Source organism: Bos taurus, chromosome 1 (genome assembly GCF_002263795.3).
Source record: "Bos taurus isolate L1 Dominette 01449 registration number 42190680 breed Hereford chromosome 1, ARS-UCD2.0, whole genome shotgun sequence".
Taxonomy (NCBI): Eukaryota; Metazoa; Chordata; class Mammalia; order Artiodactyla; family Bovidae; genus Bos; species Bos taurus.
In genome coordinates, this window is record NC_037328.1 from 55,977,515 (window position 1) to 55,998,777 (window position 21,263).

Consider the following 21,263-nt stretch of genomic DNA (forward strand, 5'->3'; position numbering starts at 1 on the left):
TGTTTTGTCTTTTGTGAAATGTGGTAATCATATTTTTTAAACTTTTTCATGCAGGATCGACCTTCCACCCACACATAAACCACCTCCTAAGTATGAAGAACAGTCTCCCCCTTTGCCTCAGAAAGACCTTCTATATCAAGTAAGTATCCTTGAGTACACTTAAAATAAAATGAAATAAAATAAAAAATACGAAGTAGTGTTTGTTTCAAATTTTTCAATATTTATTTCTAAATATTATTTAGTCATTATACATTAAGTATTATACAATAATTTCTGTGAAACATTCAAGGAATCAAATTTAGTCTACAAATTGATTAAAAGAATTTATGGCTGGTATAGATAAAACAAATCAACACTGTATTAGGAGTACAAATTTTTGCTTAAAGCCTGTGACTGAAGACTTATTATTAATACAGTTTTATTGACATACAGATCTATTATATGCATTTTCCTATAAAATAAAAGAAAAATTGAATTTTAAGGTTTAATATGTGATGGAGCAGTTTTTTCTCCTTGGCATATGTATTTTGTTTCTTTTCAGTATATGCAAGGTCTAAGTTTTTGCTTTTATTTAGCAACAAAAGGTTTATATTCCAATTTAAAATATTGGGTATGAATATTGGGCCCCATTTTACACTGATGATAATTTAAATTTTCTCTTAGAATCAGTTTACAGAAATTCATGTGAAAATACTGATTTAATCATTCTGTCTTAGATTCCATATCTAAACTAATATGCTCTACTTGGGAAAGTTTAAGCCAATGGAATGTTTGAATACTTTTATTCTTACGTTTTGGAGAAGGAAATCGCAACCCACTCCAGTATTCTTGCCTAGAGACTCCTTTGGACAGAGGAGCCTGGTGGTCTGCTGTCCATGGGGTCGCACAGAGTCGGACATGACTGAAGCGACTTAGCATGCATGCATTCTTAATTTTAATTTTTTTTGTTTCTTTCCTCTATCACCCATGGGACTCTAACCCCATATTGGAGTTTTATTACCTGAGAAACTACTCTGGAATATTTTTCTTCTAAAATATGTCCTGTATCTTCAGCTTGAATAAGGCAAATCAGTTGCCCACCAACTAATTAATTAACTTGGAGGGAAAACTTAAAAGGAATATATCTGTTTCAATGTTCTCAGCTTCTGTTCCTTAGTTGACTGTCTAGTTGATCTACTGCCTGCGTATGGGGCAGGGAGGAGCATTTCACAGAATGTGCACTCATTGACAGTGGGTACCAGCTTGTCATCTTGCACAACTTTGGTGTCCTAGAGATCAAGGTGACCTATCTTTTCAAAATTGTTGTTTTAACACACAGTACAGCCTCACATCTCCTTTGGCAAATGAATTAAATTGATAAGCAGTGTGAAATGTCAGCAAAGGATTTAGCTAGAGGTGTTGTTAACTGCTGCAGATGGATAGGATAGCTGCCTTCTTCCCTCTACAAAGCTGGAAGTTAACTGGAGGATTTCTAGATTCAGGTGAGGGGATAGTTTAAGAATGTTGTTAGTCATTTTTAGCACAACCTTAATTGCATATGATTTTATTCTTGTCCATAAAATCAACTTATTATGTTACTTTTTATTTAATATTTTCAAACTAAATATTTATAAAAGTTTATGAATTGAAAAAAATTAATTGGCACAGATGATGGGACCTGGTTTTAGTTAAGAAAATATAATTTCTATATATGTAAGTGCTGCTAAATAAACACAAAAGGAAGATTTTTCTTGGATGATTTGATAATGGTACAGACTGAAATTTTTATCCTTGGAGTCAGAAAAAGCTTCCTGGATGGATCAGTTTGGAAGTAGGATTTTTGATGCATGTGATAAAATTACTCAGTTGTTGATTAGAATAAATTTCATAATCACAGGCATAAATCTAGGTGGAAATGAACAGTTATGTGAAAGAGTAGTGGAAATTTTAGAAAGGGAATTGGTGGGACAGCATCTGCAGTGGATAACACTAGACCTTTGGAGATAGAGACCACCTAGGATCACTGTGACTTTTTCCTCATCTATAAAATTAAGCAGGTGAGGATTGATTGTTTCCCTCTTCTAGCTATTAAATTGAGTCTATAAGATATTGCTAAAGGTCAGCTGGTTGCATCATTTTGCTTAGGAGAGTCAAAATGAGTTAGAAATGAAATAATTCTTAATTCTATAAATATTTTAAGAATAATTGAGGCTGAAATTATTATCCATCAGTAAGATAATTTGTTGTGATTCATGCATTATAATGTCATATGTTAATTATATGGCTGTTTGTGTTTTAATGTTGTGATACCAAAATGCAAAATACACAGAACTGTTTCCTAGTTACCTAGAAATCTGTAAGTGTGTAATTACTATCTAATTAGCTTCATGCAATGATAACCACGCCGCAATAGTAAATGCCATCATAATGTTCTGCTTCAGTAGATAACTTGTCAACTTTAAACTTATGAGGTAATTCCTAATTGAAGTCAGTAGTCCTTAGTCCTCACACCAGGCCATGCTCCCAAATACTGTCATGGCTTTAAGGAAGAGAGTCCCACTTGTTCTACCCATTGGTGTTCTACCCTTGGGAAACCACACAAAGAAAAAGATCCTTACTACTTATATTTGTTTCCATCTGAGCCACAGGGAAGCCCATTAGTTATTCAGTTGCGTCCAGCTCTTTACAACCCCATGGACTGTAGCCCACTAGGCTCCTCTGTCCTTGGAATTCTCCAGGTAAGAAAACTAGAGGGGGTTAGCCATTTCCTTCCTCAGGGAATCTTGCCAACCCAGGGATCAAAGCCAGGTCTTCTGAATTGCAGGCAGATTCTTCACTGTCTGAGCCACCAGGGAATATTACCAAACTCATAGCTGAGAATTTTCATTCTAAATATAAGCTGGAAAATGAGGCCTAGTATTGTGAAGACGTAATTTCCTTTAGTGGGAAGGGAACTATTACCACACTGCAGAGAAGATGTGTGGAGGCCCACAAAAATATAAAAAGAAGGAAATAAAAAGAGGAATTTCTCGCCTGGTGGTAAAGAGTAATTAAGAAATACTGTGGCTGATTCACGTTGATGTTTGACAGAAAACAACAAAATTCTGTAAAGCTATTATCCTTCAATTAAAAAATAAATGAATATGAAAAAAAAATACCACCAGCTTGTTATATTATTAGTTGATAATCCTACAAAAGTGAGTCTCCATTTAGGAAACTAATATTAACTCATGACATTAAAATATATTTTACCTTTTTATTATGGCTTATTTTCTTAACATTTTAAGTAATATATAAGTATATTTTTGGTACAAAAATGCAAATAGTACAGATATTTATAGAGTTAACTATTAAAGTTTTCTTTCATCCCCCTATTCCCAAATATATTATTTCTTTCACAGAGGTCACTGTTGTTACAAATTTAAATATCCTCCCAGACTTTTTCCCACATGTTTACTTTGAAGTATACATCATCCTTGTCTATAGCTACAAGTAGTTTAATTTTTAAAAAACGTAAATGTGATCATAGAATACATATTGTTCTAGAAACTGCTTTTTCCACTATTACAAACCAATATTTTTCATAATGACTAGTGTTGCCACCTTAATCAAAATCCTCTGTGTTCCTAAAAAGGAAGATTCTGGAGCACAGTTTCAGTTTTACTGAATCAGAATCCCAGGGGTTGGAGACAGTGGGCATTTTACCTCGCTCACCAGGTGAATTTGGACTTCGCTGGTGGCTCAGATGGTAAAGCATCTTGTTTACAATGCGAGAGACCCAGGTTCGATCTCTAGGTCAGGAAGATCCTCTGGAGCAGGAAATGGCAATCTACTCCAGTATTCTTGCCTGGGAAATCCCATGGACAGAGAGCATGGTAGGCTGCAGTCCATGGGGTCGCAAAGAGTCAGACAAGACTGAGCGACTTCACTTTCACTTTCTTTCCAGGTAAATTTTAATGCACATTCATGCTTGAGAACTGTTGCTGTTTCTCTATGTCATTCTTAATGGCTGTAATTATATTCTACTGTGTTGATACACCACAAATTGCCTAATGATTTTCCTAGGTTGTTTTCTTTTTTTTTTTTGTTACATTAATTGTTGCATTGAGCATAGTTTTTTATACTTTATTATACACGTGTTTATAAAATATATGCAAAAAATAGAACTGCTATGAATATTTTTTATATTTAAATAGGTGTCAGATGGCTGGCCAAACTAGATGTATTAATTTATATTCCTATAAATAGTATCAATTCAGTAACTGAGGCGTGTCTGACTCTTGGCGACCCCATGGACTGCAGCGCTCAAGGCTTCTCTGTCCATCACCAACTCCCGGAGCTTACTCAAACTCGTGTCCATCAAGTCAGTGATGCCATCCAACCATCTCATCCTCTGTCATCCCCTGCTCCTCCTGCCTTCAGTCTTTCCCAGCATCAGTTCAGTTTAGTTCAGTTCAGTTGCCCAGTCATGTCCCACTCTTTGCGACCCCATGAACGGGAGCACGCCATGCCTTCCTGTCCATCACCAACTGCTGGAGTCTACCTAAACCCATGTCCATTGAGTCGGTGATGCCATCCAACCATCTCATCCTCTGTCATCCCCTTCTCTTCCTGCCCTCAGTCTTTCCCAGCATCAGGGTCTTTACAAATGAGTCAGTTCTTCATATCAGGTGGCCAAAGAATAGGAGTTTCAGCTTCAACATCAGACCTTCCAATGAATATTCAGGACTGATTTCCTTTAGGATGGACTGGTTGGATCTCCTTGCACTCCAAGGGACTCTCAAGAGTCTTCTCCAACACCACAGTTCGAAAGCATCAATTCTTCAGTGCTCAGCTTTCTTTATAGTCCAACTGTCACATCCATACATGACTACTGGAAAAATCATACTTTTGACTAGACAGATTTCATTGGCGAAGTAACTCCTCTGCTTTTTAATACGCTGTCTAGGTTGGTCATAACTTTTCTTCCACGGAACAAGCGTCTTTTAATTTCATGGCTTCAGTCAACATTTGCAGTGATTTTGAAGCCCAAGAAAATAAAGTCTCTCACTGTTTCCATTGTTTCCCCATCTATTTGCCATGAGGTGATGGGATCAGATGCCATGATCTTAGTTTTCCAAATGTTGAGCTTTAAGCCAACTTTTTCACTCTCCTCTTTCACTTTCATTAAGAGGCTCTTAAGTTCTTCTTCCCTTTCGGCCATAAGGATGGTGTCATCTGCGTATCTGAGGTTATTGACATGTCTCCCAGCAGTCTTGATTCCAGCTTGTGTTTCTTCCAGCCCGGCATTTAGCATGATGTACTCTTGCATATAAGTTAAATAAGCAGGTTGACAATATACAGTCTTAACACACTCCTTTCCTGATTTGGAACCAGTCTGTTGTTCTATGTCCGGTTGTAACTGTTGCTTCGTGACCTGCATACAGATTTCTCAGGAGGCAGGTTAGGTGGTCTGGTATTCCCATCTCTTGAAGAATTTTCCTCAGTTTGTTGTGATCTACACAAAGGCTTTGGCAGTCAATAAAGCAAAAGTAGAAGTTTTTCTGGAAGTCTCTTGCTTTTTCCATGAGCCAGCAAATGTTGCAATTTGATCTGTGGTTCCTCTGCCTTTTCTCAATCAAGCTTGAACATCCAGAAGTTCACAGTTCTCATAATGTTGAAGCCTGGCTTGGAGAATTTTGAGCATTACTTTGCTAGCATGTGAGATGAGTGCAATTGTGTGGTAGTTTGAGCATTCTTTGGCATTGCCTTTCTTTGGGATTGGAATGAATACTGACCTTTTCCAGTCCAGTGGCCACTGCTGAGTTTTCCAAATTTACTGGCATGTTGATTGTAGCACTTTCACAGCATCATCTTTTAGGATTTGTAATAGCTCAACTGGAATTCCAATACCTTCACTAGTTTTGTTCATAGTGATACTTCCTAAGGCCCACTTGACTTTGCATTGCAGGATGTCTGGTTCTAGGTGAGTGATTACACCATCGTGATTATCTGGGTCGTGAAGATCTTTTTTGTATACTACTTCTGTGTATTCTTGCCCCCTTTTCTTAATATCTTCTGCTTCTGTAGGTCCATACCATTTCTGTCCTTTATTGTGCACATCTTTGCATTAAATGTTCCCTTGGTGTCTAATTTTCTTGAAGAGGTCTCTAGTCTTTCCCATTCTATTGTTTTCCTGTATTTCTTTGCATTGATCTCTGAGGAAGGCTTTCTTATCTCTTCTTGCTATTCTTTGGAATTCTGCATTCAAATGGTTGTATCTTTCCTTTTCTCCTTTGCCCTTCGCTTCTCTTCTTTTCTCAGCTATTTGTAAGGCCTCCTGAGACAATCATTTTGCCTTTTTTGCATTTCTTTTTCTTGGGGATGGTCTTGATCACTGCCTCCTTTACAATGTCAGGGACCTCTGTCCATAGTTCTTCAGGGACTCTGTCTATCAGATCTAATCCTCTGGATCTATTTGTCACATCCACAGTACAATCATAAGGGATTTGATTTAAGTCATACCTGAATGGTCTAGTGGTTTTCCCTACTTTTTCAATTTAAGTCTGAATTTGGCAATAAGGAGTTCATGATCTGAGCCACAGTCAGCTCCCTGTCTTGTTTTTGATGACTGTATAGAGCTTCTCCATCTTCAGCTGCGGAGAATATAATCATACTGATTTTGGTGTTGACCATCTGGTGATGTCCATGTGTAGAGTCTTCTCCTGTGTGTTGGAAGTGGGTGTTTGCTATGACCAGTGTGTTCTCTTGGCAAAACTCTATTAGCCTTTGCCCTGTTTCATTCCATACTCCAAGGCCAAATTTGCCTGTTACTCCAGGTATCTCTTGACTTCCTACTTTTGCATTTTAGTCCCCTGTAATAAAAAGGATATCTTTTTTGGGTGTTAGTTCCAGAAGGTTGTAGGTCTTCATAGAACCGTTCAACTTCATTTTCTTCAGCTTTACTGGTTGAGGCATAGACTTGGATTTCTGTAATATTAAATGGTTTGCCTTAGAAATGAACAGAGATCATTCTGTCGTTTTTGAAAGATTGCATCCAAGTACTGCATTTTGGACTTTTGTTGACTATGATGGCTACGCCATTTCTTTGTGCTGTTTCTGGCTGAGGAAATGGCAAAGAAGAGGGATGTGCATTCATTTTCTCCTGCAAGGACTCCAGAATTAAAACTCGATGCTGAACAACCGTCAACAGGAAAATGTTGAATCCCACCAGAAAAAGATACCTCACATCCAAGGGCAAAGGAGAAGCTCCAGCAAGACAGTAGGAGGGGCGAAAACCCCATACCCACCAGAGACACTTGGAGTGCTCAAACAAACCTTGTGCACACCAGGACCCAGGAGAAAGGAGCAGTGACCCCAAAGGAGAAAAGAGTAGTAACCCCAAAAGAGACTGACCCAGACTTGCCTGTGGATTTCCAGGAGTCTCCGGCAGAGGTGTGGATCAGCAGTGGCCTGCTGCAGGGTTGGGGGCACTCAGTGCTGCTGTGCATGCATGGGACCTTTTGAAGGAGGTGGTCATTACCTTCATTACCTCCACCATAGTTTAGCCTTAGGTCAAACAACAGGGAGGGAACACAGCCCTGCCCATCAACAGAAAATTGGATTAAAGATTGTCTGAGCATGGCCCTGCCCATTAGAAAAAGACCCAGTTTCCCCCGCAGTCTCTCCCTTCAGGAAGCTTCCATAGGCTTCTTATCCTTATCCATCAGAGGGCCAACAGAATGAAAGCCACAATCACAGAGAACTAATCAAACTGATCACATGGACCACAGCCTTGTCTAACTCAGTGGAACTATGAACCATGCCCTCTAGGGCCACCTAAGACGGAAGGGTCATGGTGGAGAGTTCTGGCAAAATGTGGTCCACTGGAGAAGGGAATGGGAAACCACTTCAGTATTCTTGCCTTGAGAACCCCATGAACAGTATGAAAAGGACACTGAAAGATGAACTTGATACTGGAAGTTAGTGGAGAAGTAACTCCATAAAGAATGAAGGGACAGAGCCAAAGTAAAAACAACACCCAGTTGTGGGTGTGACTAGTGTTGGAAGTAAAGTCTGATGCTGTAAAGAACAATAGATAGTATATTAAAACTCATTTCCTTCTCTAATGTTTACTAGAATTTTTGTTGTTGTTTGAGAAAACTGGAAAAATAATCTAAAAGCTTTGTTGATTCTTGGAAGAAGTTTCATGATTGATCCCTTGTTTGTAGTTATGTAAACCACCTATTTGCATCATCTTTCAAATTTATAGTTACTTTTTGAATTTTGCTTAATATTTTAGCAGTTCTTTCATATGGACAGTAACTTTTTGTCTTGCATTTGTCTCTTATTTCTTAACTTTATCATGTCTAATACAGAAAGTTTAAGTTTTTATGTAGTTAAAATATCTTTGGCTTTTTCCTTGTAGTTTGTAGAACTTGTATATTATCTAAAAAGACTTCCTTCCGTTCCCCCTCTCTCCCTGATCTGGGGTGTTAAAAAAATCATATAAAACTCTTTAACAGTTTTATAGGATATTTTATTTTAAATAACATCTGAAACGTATTTTTGCTTATGATGTATAGTAGTGATCAGTTTCCCACCCCAATGATATAACCAGTTGTCCAGAAATTATTGAATTGTCTGTTCTTTTCCATGATTTGAGGACACTTTTATCTTAGAATAAATATTTCTGAACTCTTAATTATTACATTGTTCTGTATTTCTCTTCTTAAAGCAAGACAGCACTGTGCTTTTTTTTTTTAATTTTTTTTTTTATTGAAGTATAGTTGATTTACAATGTTGTATTAGTTTCTAGTGTACCACAAAGTGATTCATTACACATATGTATGTGTGTGTGTGTATGTATATAGGCATGTATTCTTTTTTATATTCGTTTCCATTATGGTTTATTATAGGATATTATATATAGTTTCTTGTGGTATACAGTAGGATCTTGTTATTGATCCATTCTATTAATATTTATAATAGTTTGCATCTGCTAATATTTAAGCACAGTTTACTATCTGGAAAATTATGATTTTCCCCAAATAATTCACTGTCATATATCTTATTCTTTCGTAAATTTTTGTAAAAGTTCATGGCAGAGTGTTGTGAAGGAAAGTTGTTTCTATTTTTTTTTCTTGAGTGTATAATGCATACAAAACTGTATAAAAGAGTAGTTTCTAAGGTCTTACTACCATTTCCATTCCTATTTATCCTACTCCTACCACCTCCTACAAAAAAACATTTTTATAAACTTCTTCTTTGTCTTGATATAGTTTAATACGTAGGCAAGGAAACATTCATTTTATCTTTTCTCAAACAAAAGGTAACATATGTACTCTGTTATAAACTTGCCATTTCCTCTTAAGATACACTGGAGATCTTCCTTTGTTGATACAGAGCATTCTCATTCTTTCTATGTCTTCGTAATATTCTAACGTGTGTGTATTGCATAGCTTATAATGTCAAAATATTTTAATATACCAATAATGTTGCAGTGAATAGCTTGGTATATGTACTATTTTATATCTATGCAAGTATAATTGGCAGGATAATTTTTTAGACTTGCCTGGACGTGAATCTGAGTGAACTCTGGGAGTTGGTGATGGACAGGGAGGCCTGGTGTGCTGCGATTCATGGGGTCGCAAAGAGTCGGACCCTACTGAGTGACTGAACTGAACTGAACTGTACTACATCAAATAGTAAATGTGTTTATGTGTTTTATAGATACTGTCAAATTGTCCTCTATACATATTTTACTATTTTGCACATGTATGAATAATGCTTGAAAGTGCCTCTTTGTCCACATTCTCACCAACAATATATGTATTCCACCTGATTCCACTTGATTACTGGTGATAGGTGAAAAATAGTAAATATATAATTGCAGTTTTGTAATCTCATCATTAGTGAGTCTCAGCATGTCTTCAGATGTTTAAAGGGTCATTTCTTTTCCTGCAAGCCATCATTCTTTTGTGTGCTATTTAAATATGTTATAAGTAGATACGAAAAATTTTTGAGTTGATTTCAGCATGAGCAGTATGTACATTGTTCATCAGTATCCAAACATGTGGTATACAGTGTTAAGAAAGATGAGTCTTATATTCCCATAGATTTATGTGATAATATAAGGAGATTAAGAACTTGTTCAGTTCAGTCGTTTAGTCATGTCCAACTCTTTGTGACCTAATGAATCGCAGCACGCCAGCCCTCCCTGTCCATCACCAACTCCCAGAGTTTACTCAAACTCAGGTCCATCGAGTCAGTGATGCCATCCAGCTATCTCATCCTCTGTCGTCCCCTTTTCCTCCTACCCCCAATCCCTCCCAGCATCAGAGTCTTTTCCAATGAGTCAACTCTTCGTATGAGGTGGCCAAAGTTTTGGAGTTTCAGCTTTAGCATCAGTCCTTCCAATGAATACCCAGGACTGATCTCCTTTAGAATGGACTGGTTGGATCTCCTTGCAGTCCAAGGGACTCTCAAGAGTCTTCTCCAAGACCACAGTTCAAAAGCATCAATTCTTCGGCGCTCAGCTTTCTTCACAGTCCAACTCTCACATCCATACACGACCACTGGAAAAACCATAGCGTTGACTAGACAGACCTTTGTTGGCAAAGTAATGTCTCTTCTTTTGAATATGCTATCTAGGTTGGTCATAACTTTCCTTCCAAGGAGTAAGCGTCTTTTAATTTCATGGCTGCAATCAGCATCTGCAGTGATTTTGGAGCCCCAAAAAATAAAGTCTGACACTGTTTCCACTGTTTCCCATCTATTTCCCATGAAGTGATGGGACCAGATGCCATGATCTTCGTTTTCTGAATGTTGAGCTTTAAGCCAACTTTTTCACTCTCCTCTTTCACTTTCATCAAGAGGCTTTTGAGTTCCTCTTCACTTTCTGCCGTAATGGTGGTGTCATCTGCATATCTGAGGTTATTGATATTTCTCCCGGCAATCTTGATTCCAGCTTGTGCTTCTTCCAGCCCAGTGTTTCTCATGATGTACTCTGCATAGAAGTTAAATAAGCAGGGGAACAATATACAGCCTTTTCCTATTCGGAACCAGTGTGTTGTTCAATGTCCAGATCCTAACTCTTGCTTCCTGACCTACATATAGGTTTCTCAAGAGGCAGGTCAGGTGGTCTGATATTTCCATCTCTTTCAGAATTTTCCACAGTTTATTGTGATCCACATAGTCAAAGGCTTTGGCATAGTCAATAAAGCAGAAATAGATGTTTTTCTGAAACTCTCTTGCTTTTTCCATGATCCAGCGAATGTTGGCAATTTGATCTCTGGTTCCTCTGCCTTTTCTAAAACCAGCTTGAACATCTGGAAGTTCACGGTTCATGTATTGCTGAAACCGGGCTTGGAGAATTTTAAGCATTATTTTACTATTCTGTTTTACTATTACATTATTTTACTATTTTACCGCAATTGTGCAGTAGTTTGAGCATTCTTTGGCATTGCCTTTCTTTGGGATTGGAATGAAAACTGACCTTTTCAGTCCTGTGGCCACTGCTGAGTTTTCCAAATGTGCTGGCATATTGAGTGCAGCACTTTCACAGCATCATCTTTTCAGATTTGAAATAGCTCAGCTGGAATTCCATCACTTCCACTAGATTTGTTCATAGTGATGCTTCCTAAGGCCCACTGGACTTTGCATTCCAGGATGTCTGGCTCTAGGTGAGTGATCACACCAACATTATCTGGATCTTTTCTGTATAGTTCCTCTGTGTATTCGTGCCACCTCTTCTTAATATCTTCTGCTTCTGTTAGGTCCATACTGTTTCTGTCCATTATTGTGCCCATCTTTGCAAGAAATGTTCCCTGGATATCTCTACTTATCTTAAAGAGATCTCTAGTCTTTTTCATTCCATTGTTTAGCTCTGTTTCTTTGCATTGATCGCTGAGGAAGGCTTTCTTATCTCTCCTTGCTATTCTTTGGAACTCTGCATTCAGATGGGAATATCTTTCCTTTTCTCCTTTGCTTTTTGCTTCTCTTCTTTCACAGCTATTTGTAAGGCCTCCCCAGACAGCCATTTTGCTTTTTTGCATTTCTTTTCCATGGGGATGGTCTTGATCCCTGTCTCCTGTACAATGTCACGAACCTCCATCCATAGTTCATCAGGCACTCTCTATCAGATCTAGTCCCTTAAATCTATTTCTCACTTCCACTGTATAATCATAAGGGATTAGATTTAGGTCATACCTGAATGGTCTAGTGGTTTTCCCTACTTTCTTCAATTTAAGTCTGAATTTGGCAATAAGGAGTTCATGATCTGAGCTGCAGTCAGTTCCCAGTCTTGTTTTTGCTGACTGTATAGAGCTTCTCCTTCTTTGGCTGCAAAGGATATAATCAGTCTGATGTTGGTGTTGACCATCTGGTGATGTCCATGTGTAGAGTCTTCTCTTGTGTTGTTGGAAGAGGGTGTTTGCTATGACCAGTGCATCCTGTTGGCAAAACTCTATTAGTCTTTGACCTGCTTCATTCCGTATTCCAAGGCCAAATTTGCCTGTAGCACCAGGTGTTTCTTGACTTCCTACTTTTTCATTCCAGTCCCATGTAATGAAAAAGATGTCTTTTTTGGGTGTTAGCTCTAAAAGGTCTTGTAGGTCTTCATAGAACCGTCAACTTCAGCTTCTTCAGCGTTACTGGTTGGGGCATAGACTTGGATTATTGTGATAGTGAATGGTTTGCCTTGGAAACTACAGCGGTCATTCCATTGTTTTTGAGATTGCATCCAAGTGCTGCATTTCTGACTTTTTTCTTGACCATGATGGCTACTCCATTTCTCCTAAGGGATTCCTGCCCACAGTAGTAGATATAATATTCATCTGAGTTAAATTCTCCCATTCCAGTCCATTTTAGTTCTCTGATTCTTACAATGTTGACATTCACTCTTGCCATTTCCTGTTGGACCACTTCCAATTTGCCTTGATTTATGGACCTAACATTCCAGGTTCCTATGCAATATTGCTCTTTACAGCATCCGACCTTGCTTCTATCACCACTCACATCCACAACTGGGTATTGTTTTTGTTTTGGCTCCATCCCTTCATTCTTTCTGGAGATATTTCTCCACTGATCTCAAGTAGCATATTGGGCACCTACCGACCTGGGGAGTTCCTCTTTCAGTATCCTATCATTTTGCCTTTTCATACTGTTCATGGGGTTCTCTAGGCAAGAATACTGAAGTGGTTTGCCATTCCCTTCTCCAGTGGACCACATTCTGTCAGACCTCTCCACCATGACCCATCTGTCTTGGGTGGCCCCACATGGCCTGGATTAGTTTCATTGAGTTAGACAAGGCTGTGGTCCATGTGATCAGATTGGCTAGTTTTCTGTGATTATGGTTTCAGTGTGTCTGCCCTCTGATGCCCTCTCGCAACACCTACCATCTTGCTTGGATTTCTCTTACCTTGGATGTGGGGTATCTCTTCATGGCTGCTCCAGCAAAGCCCAGCTGCTGCTCCTTACCTTGGGTGAGGGGTATCTCCTCAAGGCCGCCCGTTCTGACCTTGAACGTGGAGTAGTTCCTCTCGGCCCTCCTGGGCCCGCACAGCCACCACTCCTTGCAAGTGGTGGTGTTCCTCTGGGAGGCTGCCCCTGACCTCGGGCGTGGTTAGCTCCTCTAGGCCACTGCCCCTGACCTCGGGCATGGGGTAGCTCCTCTCGCCCGCTCCTGTGCTGTCACAGCCTGGCGCTCTTAGTCGCCGCCCCTGACCTTGGACAAGGGGTAGCTCCTCCTGGCCACTCTTCTGCAGGATCCGTCGGAGCAGGCATGCTTCTGTACGGCCCGTTGCAGCCAGCGCGCTTGACTAGAGTGCTAATGTTATCAAATTGTGTGGTTGATAATATTAGCATAACAGGTCCTATCAAGTTTTAGATTTAGAGATGTGTCCTCCAGGTATCTTAATTTCAGCTACTAATCATACCATATTTTATTTAAGACTTACTTGAACCTGTTCCCCTTTCTACTTTTTATAGTTTTGTAGATTCTCATTATTTTTCCTCAAAACTCATCTTTACAATGTATCACTGCCATTTTACAATACTATTTTTAGATAATCTGTTTTTGTTAATTGTCAATGATCTGGTTTTCTCCCTGGATCTAAATACTTTAACATATTTCCAGATACTGGTTATCAGTAGTTACAGGCTTTGGGATTAGGAAGAAGGGAGAGAGGAAACTTATAAGAGAATTAACATTTTCTTCCAAATTCATGGAAATTAAATGACTGAGTGGAATATTTGAGTAAATGGGTCCTGAGTATTTCTAGGATAGTTTTGCCCTTGAGTAGCAAAATGTTTTCATCTTGCATATTTCCTCCAGTTAATAGGTAGTGATAATTATTGAACTCAGTACTGAAAGATTGTAGGGCCTCGTTCTGGTCTGAGGAAGGAAAAGTTTTGGGCTCAGCAAATTTGGATGAAATACTGATTTATTTTATATATATATATAATATCTAAATAATGCTGCTGCTAAGTCACTTCAGTCGTGTCTGACTCTGTGTGGCCCCACAGAGAGCAGCCCACCAGGCTCCCCCATCCCTGGGATTCTCCAGGCAAGAACACTGGAGTGGGTTGCCATTTCCTTCTCCAATGCATGAAAGTGAAAAGTGAAAGTGAAGTCACTCAGTCGTGTCCAACCCTCAGCGACCCCATGGACTGCAGCCTACCAGGCTCCTCCTTCCATGGGATTTTCCAGGCAGGAGTCCTGGAGTGGGATGCCATTGCCTTCTCTGATCTAAATAATATATTTAAATAAAATACTGAAGCTTCTAAAGTATAAAGGATTGGTATTTTTAAATTACTAAGTCAAAGCTCTTACTAATCAGTCTTATAAATAAAAAGATAAACCTGCTTGATAAGATTTTATAAAGATTAATAAATTACCATCTGTTATATCCTTATAATAGTGCCTGACACATAGTAAATGCTATGTGTTTGCTGTAATTGTTGTTATTGTTAGTTTAAAAGAAGTTTTGTTATTCTTAGAACATTTTTAAGAGACCATGCAGTGAAATTATTTCAGTAGAAGGAAAAAACTAATACCACTTTAACTCATGTAAGTAAACTCAGCATATATTTCTTTCAGAAATTATTGATATTTTTATTATAAGCTAAATTAGTAGTGCTTGAAATGAAATTAAATGGAGTTTTCCTCTTTTGGTTCATAGTTCTATTTTGATTTTTCTCTGTCTTCCATTTATCAAACATATTTAAGTATGTAAGTATTGGGAATACATAGTTAATAAAACAGACTTTAAAAATGTTGTCTTTATGGAGCTTACATTCTAGTGACAAATGGATGAATGCCTAGGATGACTTTTTTCTTCTTTTTTTTTGGAAAGAATTTTATTGAAGTATAATTGGCATACAACAAATAAACAGACAAAAAAATATACATACATACCTTAGAAACATCACCACAATCAAGATAATGTGCATATTCATCATTTGCAAAAGTTTCCTGGTGCCCCTTTGCAATCTCCCTCTCTTGTCATTTCTCTGCTCCCCTTCTACATCCCCAGAGAACCGACTACTAATCTGTTCTCTATCTATATACATGAGTTTAACTGTTCTTGAATTTTAAGTAACAGCCATACAGTAGGTTCTTTTTTTGGTCTCACTTCTTTAACTCCACATAATGATTTTGAGATTTTTTTATGCTGTTTTGGTCTATAGTTCATTCCTTTTAAATAGGTATACTTTATAGATACATTCAGTTCAGTTCACTTCAGTCACTCAGTCGTATCCAACTATTTGCGACCCCATGAACCATAGCACGCCAGGCCTCCCTGTCTGTCACCAGCTCCCAGAGTCAACCCAAACCCATGTCCATTGAGTCGGTGATGCCATCCAACCATCTCATCCTCTGTCGTCCCCTTTTCCTCCTGCCTTCAATCTTTCCCAGCATCAGGGTCTTTTCAAATGAGTCATCTCTTCGCATCAGGGGGCCTAAGTATTGGAGTTTCAGCTTCAACATCAGTCCTTCCAATGAACACCCAGGACTGATCTCCTTTAGGATGGACTGGTGGGATCTCCTTGCAGTCCGAGGGACTCTCAAGAGTCTTCTCCAACACCACAGTTCAAAAGCATCAGTTCTATGGCACTCAGCTTTCTTTATAGTCCAGCTGTCACGTCCATACATGACCACTGGAAAAACCATAGCCTTGACTAGACGGACCTTTGTCGACAAAATAATGTCTCTGCTTTTTAATATGCTGTCTAGTTTGGACATAACTTTCATTCCAAGAAGTAAGCGTCTTTTAATTTCATGGCTACAGTCACCATCTGCAGTGATTTTGGAGCCCAGAAAAATAAAGTCAGCCACTGTTTCCCGTTTCCCCATCTATTTGCCATGAAGTGATGGGACCGGATGCCATGATCTTTGTTTTTTGAATGTTCGATATGTATTTTTATTACTTTGTCTTAATTTGGTTAATGCATTTCATGATATATCATTTTCTTTATTTTTCCTGTGTAAGCATCAACAATTAGGAAATTTAGTGAGTTAATTCAAAGACAGTAGTTTTTCTTGGTCACTAGCATTCCTTCAATATCTAGTATCCTCAGGAGATATAAATAATAGTATTTTGTAGTCCTTGCTACTGAAGTAGCCATTATCTCTCTATATGTTCTATTCATCTGTATCAAAAACAGTAATTAGTAGAGAGAAGATGCTTACTAAAAATTTTAAAGTAGAATAATAGTAAGTGGTACATGAACAACAACATTTGAGTCATGTTGTTACCTCTTGTTTTCAGTAGAATCAAATGGGATTTAACAATCTTGTTATAATAAAAAGATTCAAATTCACTCATTTTGACTTGAACTCAGGGAGTTGGTGACGAACAGGGAGGCCTGGCATGCTGCCATTCGTGGGGTCGCAAAGAGTCAGACATGACTGAGTGACTGAACTGAACTGAACTGAACTGATAAATTATAGAAATACCCTAAGAAACTTTATTTCACACTTATTGTATACATGTAAACCAGCATGAATCTGGGGAACCTGGAGAGATGATTTCTAAAGATTCTGAGTTTAATTGCATTTTAGTATTTTTAATTATACTACCAGCATAAGTGCATTTATTATGTGATTTTTCAGAAAGGAGTTGAAATCTTACCTTGATTCTGATTGTTTCTGATTTGTAGCTGAACTGAGTGGGAATGTTTGGACCATCTTAAAAAAGAAAAAAAGAAGAATAACACAATAGTTCCCTCAGAACTATTTCTAAAAAATATTGAATTATTTTATGTAGATTAAATAACAGAAAAGAGCTGGCTTCATCCCAGTCACCAATACTTATTACCAAAAAAAGAAAAAATAAGTAGATGATTAAAGTAAAAGAACTAAATGTTGGCCTTTTAAGATGTTCTGAGCAATCCAGAGAGAACATCTAATTGACACCATTTTTGTAAGACTTTTTATAGTAAAATTCTTTGTGGTTCTGTCTGTGATAAACATCTCATTTTCTTTCATCCTTTTAAACCTATAAATAAGTTGTAAGAACTGATTTATTATAAATATTACATACTCATTATTCTTAATAGATATGTATTTGTGAGTCTTCTGTTTTTCTATTTTCTTAATTATAAAATCTTCAGAAAGAGAAACTGTGACTTACTACTGCCTTTGTAACCTTTCTTTGTATCTAATAAACTTCACTGTACAAAGCTACTCAGTAATTGTTGTTGAGTTACAGTGGTAGTAAAATTAATTGTTTGCAAAGTCACAGTTTCCTGAGCTAGTTGAGGATTATTTCAGGAATTTGGGGGAAAAAAGAAGACATCAAAGTCTTCAGTAGTGTCACCTCATCCTTCTACTTGTGTAATACCTAGAAAGTTTATTTTAAGCTTCTTGGACTTTTATAGCCAGTCCATCAGTAATTTTGAGTAAGATGATGTAAGTGAAGTAAAGTGAAGTGAAATAGCTCAGTCATGTCTGACTCTGCGACCCCATAGCCTGTAGCCTACCAGGTTCCTCCATCCATGGGATTTTGCAGGCAGGAGTACTGGAGTAGGTTGCCATTTCCTTCTCCAGGGGATCTTCCTGATCCAGAGATCGAACTGGGGTCTCCTGCATTGTAGGCAGACGCTTTACCGTATGAGCCACCAGGGAAGCCCAAGATGATGTCAAGGTGCCAATCTATAATATCTTTTCCCAAGATTTAATCACTGTCAGCTCCTAATAACTGGAAATGAGCATCCACTTTTTGACATAACGACCAGAATACTTTTCAGCCACCTCATCAGATCAGATCAGTTGCTCAGTCGTATCTGACTGTTTGCGACCCCATGAATCGCAGCATGCCAGGCCTCCTTGTCCATTACCAGCTCCTGGAGTTCACTGAGACTCACGTCCATGGAGTCAGTGATGCCATCCAGCCATCTCATCCTCTGTCGTCCCCTTCTCCTCCTGCCCCCAATCCCTCCCAGCATCAGAGTCTTTTCCAATGAGTCAACTCTTTTCATGAGGTGGCTGAAGTACTGGAGTTTCAGCCTTAGCATCATTCCTTCCAAAGAAATCCCAGGGCTGATCTCCTTCAGAATGGACTGGTTGGATCTCCTTGCAGTCCAAGGGACTCTCAAGAGTCTTCTCCAAGACCACAGTTCAAAAGCATCAATTCTTCAGCACTCAGCCTTCTTCACAGTCCAACTCTCACATCCATACATGACCACAGGAAAAACCATAGCCTTGACTAGACGAACCTTTGTTGGCAAAGTAGTGTCTCTACTTTTCAATATGCTATCTAGGTTGGTCATAACTTTCCTTCCAAGGAGTAAGCGTCTTTTAATTTCATGGCTCAAGTCACCATCCGTAGTGATTTTGGAGCCCAGAAAAATAAAGTCTGACACTGTTTCCACTGTTTCCCTATCTATTTCCCATGAAGTGATGGGACCGGATGCCATGATCTTCGTTTTCTGAATGTTGAGCTTTAAGCCAACTTTTTCACTCTCCTCTTTCACTTTCATCAAGAGCCATGGTAAAGTGTCAAATATTAACTCAGATGTAATGCTAAATTTTGGAGGACTAAAACTGTTTTAATGCCTCAATACTACTTGGGAACTCCTGGAAAAAAGTATTATCCTAACCATTAATTTACTTAAATTGTAGTTTTTGCCTTGATTTTTAAAGAATTTAGACTATTCATACTTCAAGTGCAGTCAGTATTAAATTTTGAGTGGTTTATTTGAGATCTACATTAAATTCATACTGCCATCAAGGAATTATAAGTCTTAATTAAAGGTGACTCTTGATTGACTCATGAGTAATGAGGAGTAAAAGATCTATTGAAATTAAATACAGTAAGCTAAGTACAATGAAATTTTCATCCAAATTTTAGGGGACCTAATAGCATTCTTAAAAGCAGGCATGGTTTTCTTAGTTGGGAGAGGTTCCTTTTCAGTTATGGAGAAATCTGAGACAGCTGTTATTTTAAATGTTCAGAACAAACTAACACTGTTGTTTTCAAAGAACAGACTACTTATTAGTGAATTTAATTTTATATAGACATTAAAAATCAAACTTTACTTTGAATTTGGTTATTTAGTTTTAATTTTCATCTCGGCAGATTCTTGAAGTTATTTTGATATGTTAAATATAAAAAATTAGTAAACACCACACATGAACTTTTGAGAGAGTAATGTAAATGATTTATTATTTTAGATAAATGTTACCCATATGTTTGAATTTACAGTGTTAATTTATTCATTCAGTGAATTAGAGTAAATCATGCTGAGTGATTTTTTTTTTTTTTTTTTTAGTCTCTTCCTAAGTAGATTCAATTATGGTTAAAAGAAGCTGACCTAAACGGAGTGTTGCTTTAGGTGGCTCTTTTCATATTGTGATGTGTGCAGTGTCAGTGAAGCCTCTATGCCTACCACAATGCCCGACTTAGCATCAGAGAATAATAGTGATGAACAGAGATTAATAATAGAGATCAGTAGAGATTAATTTAGTACTATCTGTTACTGCCTGTTAACATGAAACCACTATGGGAAGACTAACTCAGGCTGTTGATTATTATCAAATGTTCCAAACATATTGGGACACCAGTCTTGTATCCTAGAATTTCCAGGACCATCCTGATTTTACATATTCATGCTTTAGTGTCAGAATATATTTTGGGCTCCAAAATCACTGCAGATGGTGACTGCAGCCATGAAATTAAGACACTTGCTCCTTGGAAGGAAAATTATGACCAACCTGCTGCTGCTAAGTCGCTTCAGTCGTGTCTGACTCTGTGCGACCCCATAGACGGAAGCCCACCGGGCTCCCCCGTCCCTGGGATTCTCCAGGCAAGAACACTGGAGTGGGTTGCCATTTCCTTCTCCAGTGCATGAAAGTGAAAAGTGAAAGTGAAGTCGCTCAGTCACGTCCGACTCTTCTCGACCCCATGGACTACAGCCTACCAGGCTTCTCCATCCATGGGATTTTCCAGGCAAGAGAACTAGAGTGGGGTGCCATTGCCTTCTCATGACCAACCTAGACAGCATATTAAAAAGCAGAGACATTACTTTGCCAACAAAGGTCCGTCTAGTCAAAGCTATGGTTTAAGTGGCCATGTATGGATGTGAGAGTTGGACTATAAAGAAAGCTGAGCGCCAAAGAATTGATGCTTTTGAACTGTGGTATTGGAGAAGACTCTTGAGAGTCCCTTGGACTTCAAGGAGATCCAACCACTCTATCCTAAAGGAGATCAGTCCTGAATATTCATTGGAAAGACTGACGTTGAAGCTGAAAAACTCCAATACTTTGGCCCCCTGATGCGAAGAACTGACTCATTTGAAAAGACCCTGATGCTGAGAAAGATAGAGGGTGGGAGGACAAGGGGATGACAGAGGATAAGATAGTTGGATGGCATCATCGACTCGATAGACATGAATTTGAGTAAGCTCTAGGAGTTGGTGATGGACAGGAAGGCCTATCATGCTGCAATTCATGGGGTCGCAGAGTCAGACATGACTGAACTGAACTGATCCCCCATTTGGGGGGCTTCCTTGGTAGCTCTTGTACCTGGGCATGGTGGTAGACATGGTTACTGCTCTCTTTCCCCAGACACTTGCTGTCGGTACTGGCTAAGTTAGGTTGTGGCATGATTCCAGATTTATTTTGTTGATTCTTTGACACATCATCTAAACAAGATGTTTGTCCCCTCAATTGTATGTACTCTCTTTGCTTACCTGCTGCTAAGTCACTTCGGTTGTATCTGACTCTTTGCAACCCTGTGGACTGTAGTCTGCCAGGCTCCTCTGTCCATGGGATTTTCCAGACAAAAATACTGGAGTGGGTT

General features: G+C 38.5%; 1 protein-coding gene across 2 annotated transcripts in view; it reads left to right on the top strand.

The window, feature by feature from the left end:
• NECTIN3 (nectin cell adhesion molecule 3) overlaps window positions 1–21,263 on the top strand; it is a 146,069-nt gene that overhangs the window by 84,088 nt on the left and 40,718 nt on the right. For both annotated transcript variants that reach the window (XM_024994242.2, XM_024994248.2), the window contains exon 7: window positions 55–139. In XM_024994242.2, the coding sequence (XP_024850010.1) occupies window positions 55–139 (85 nt within the window). The remainder of the gene's footprint in view (window positions 1–54; window positions 140–21,263) is intronic.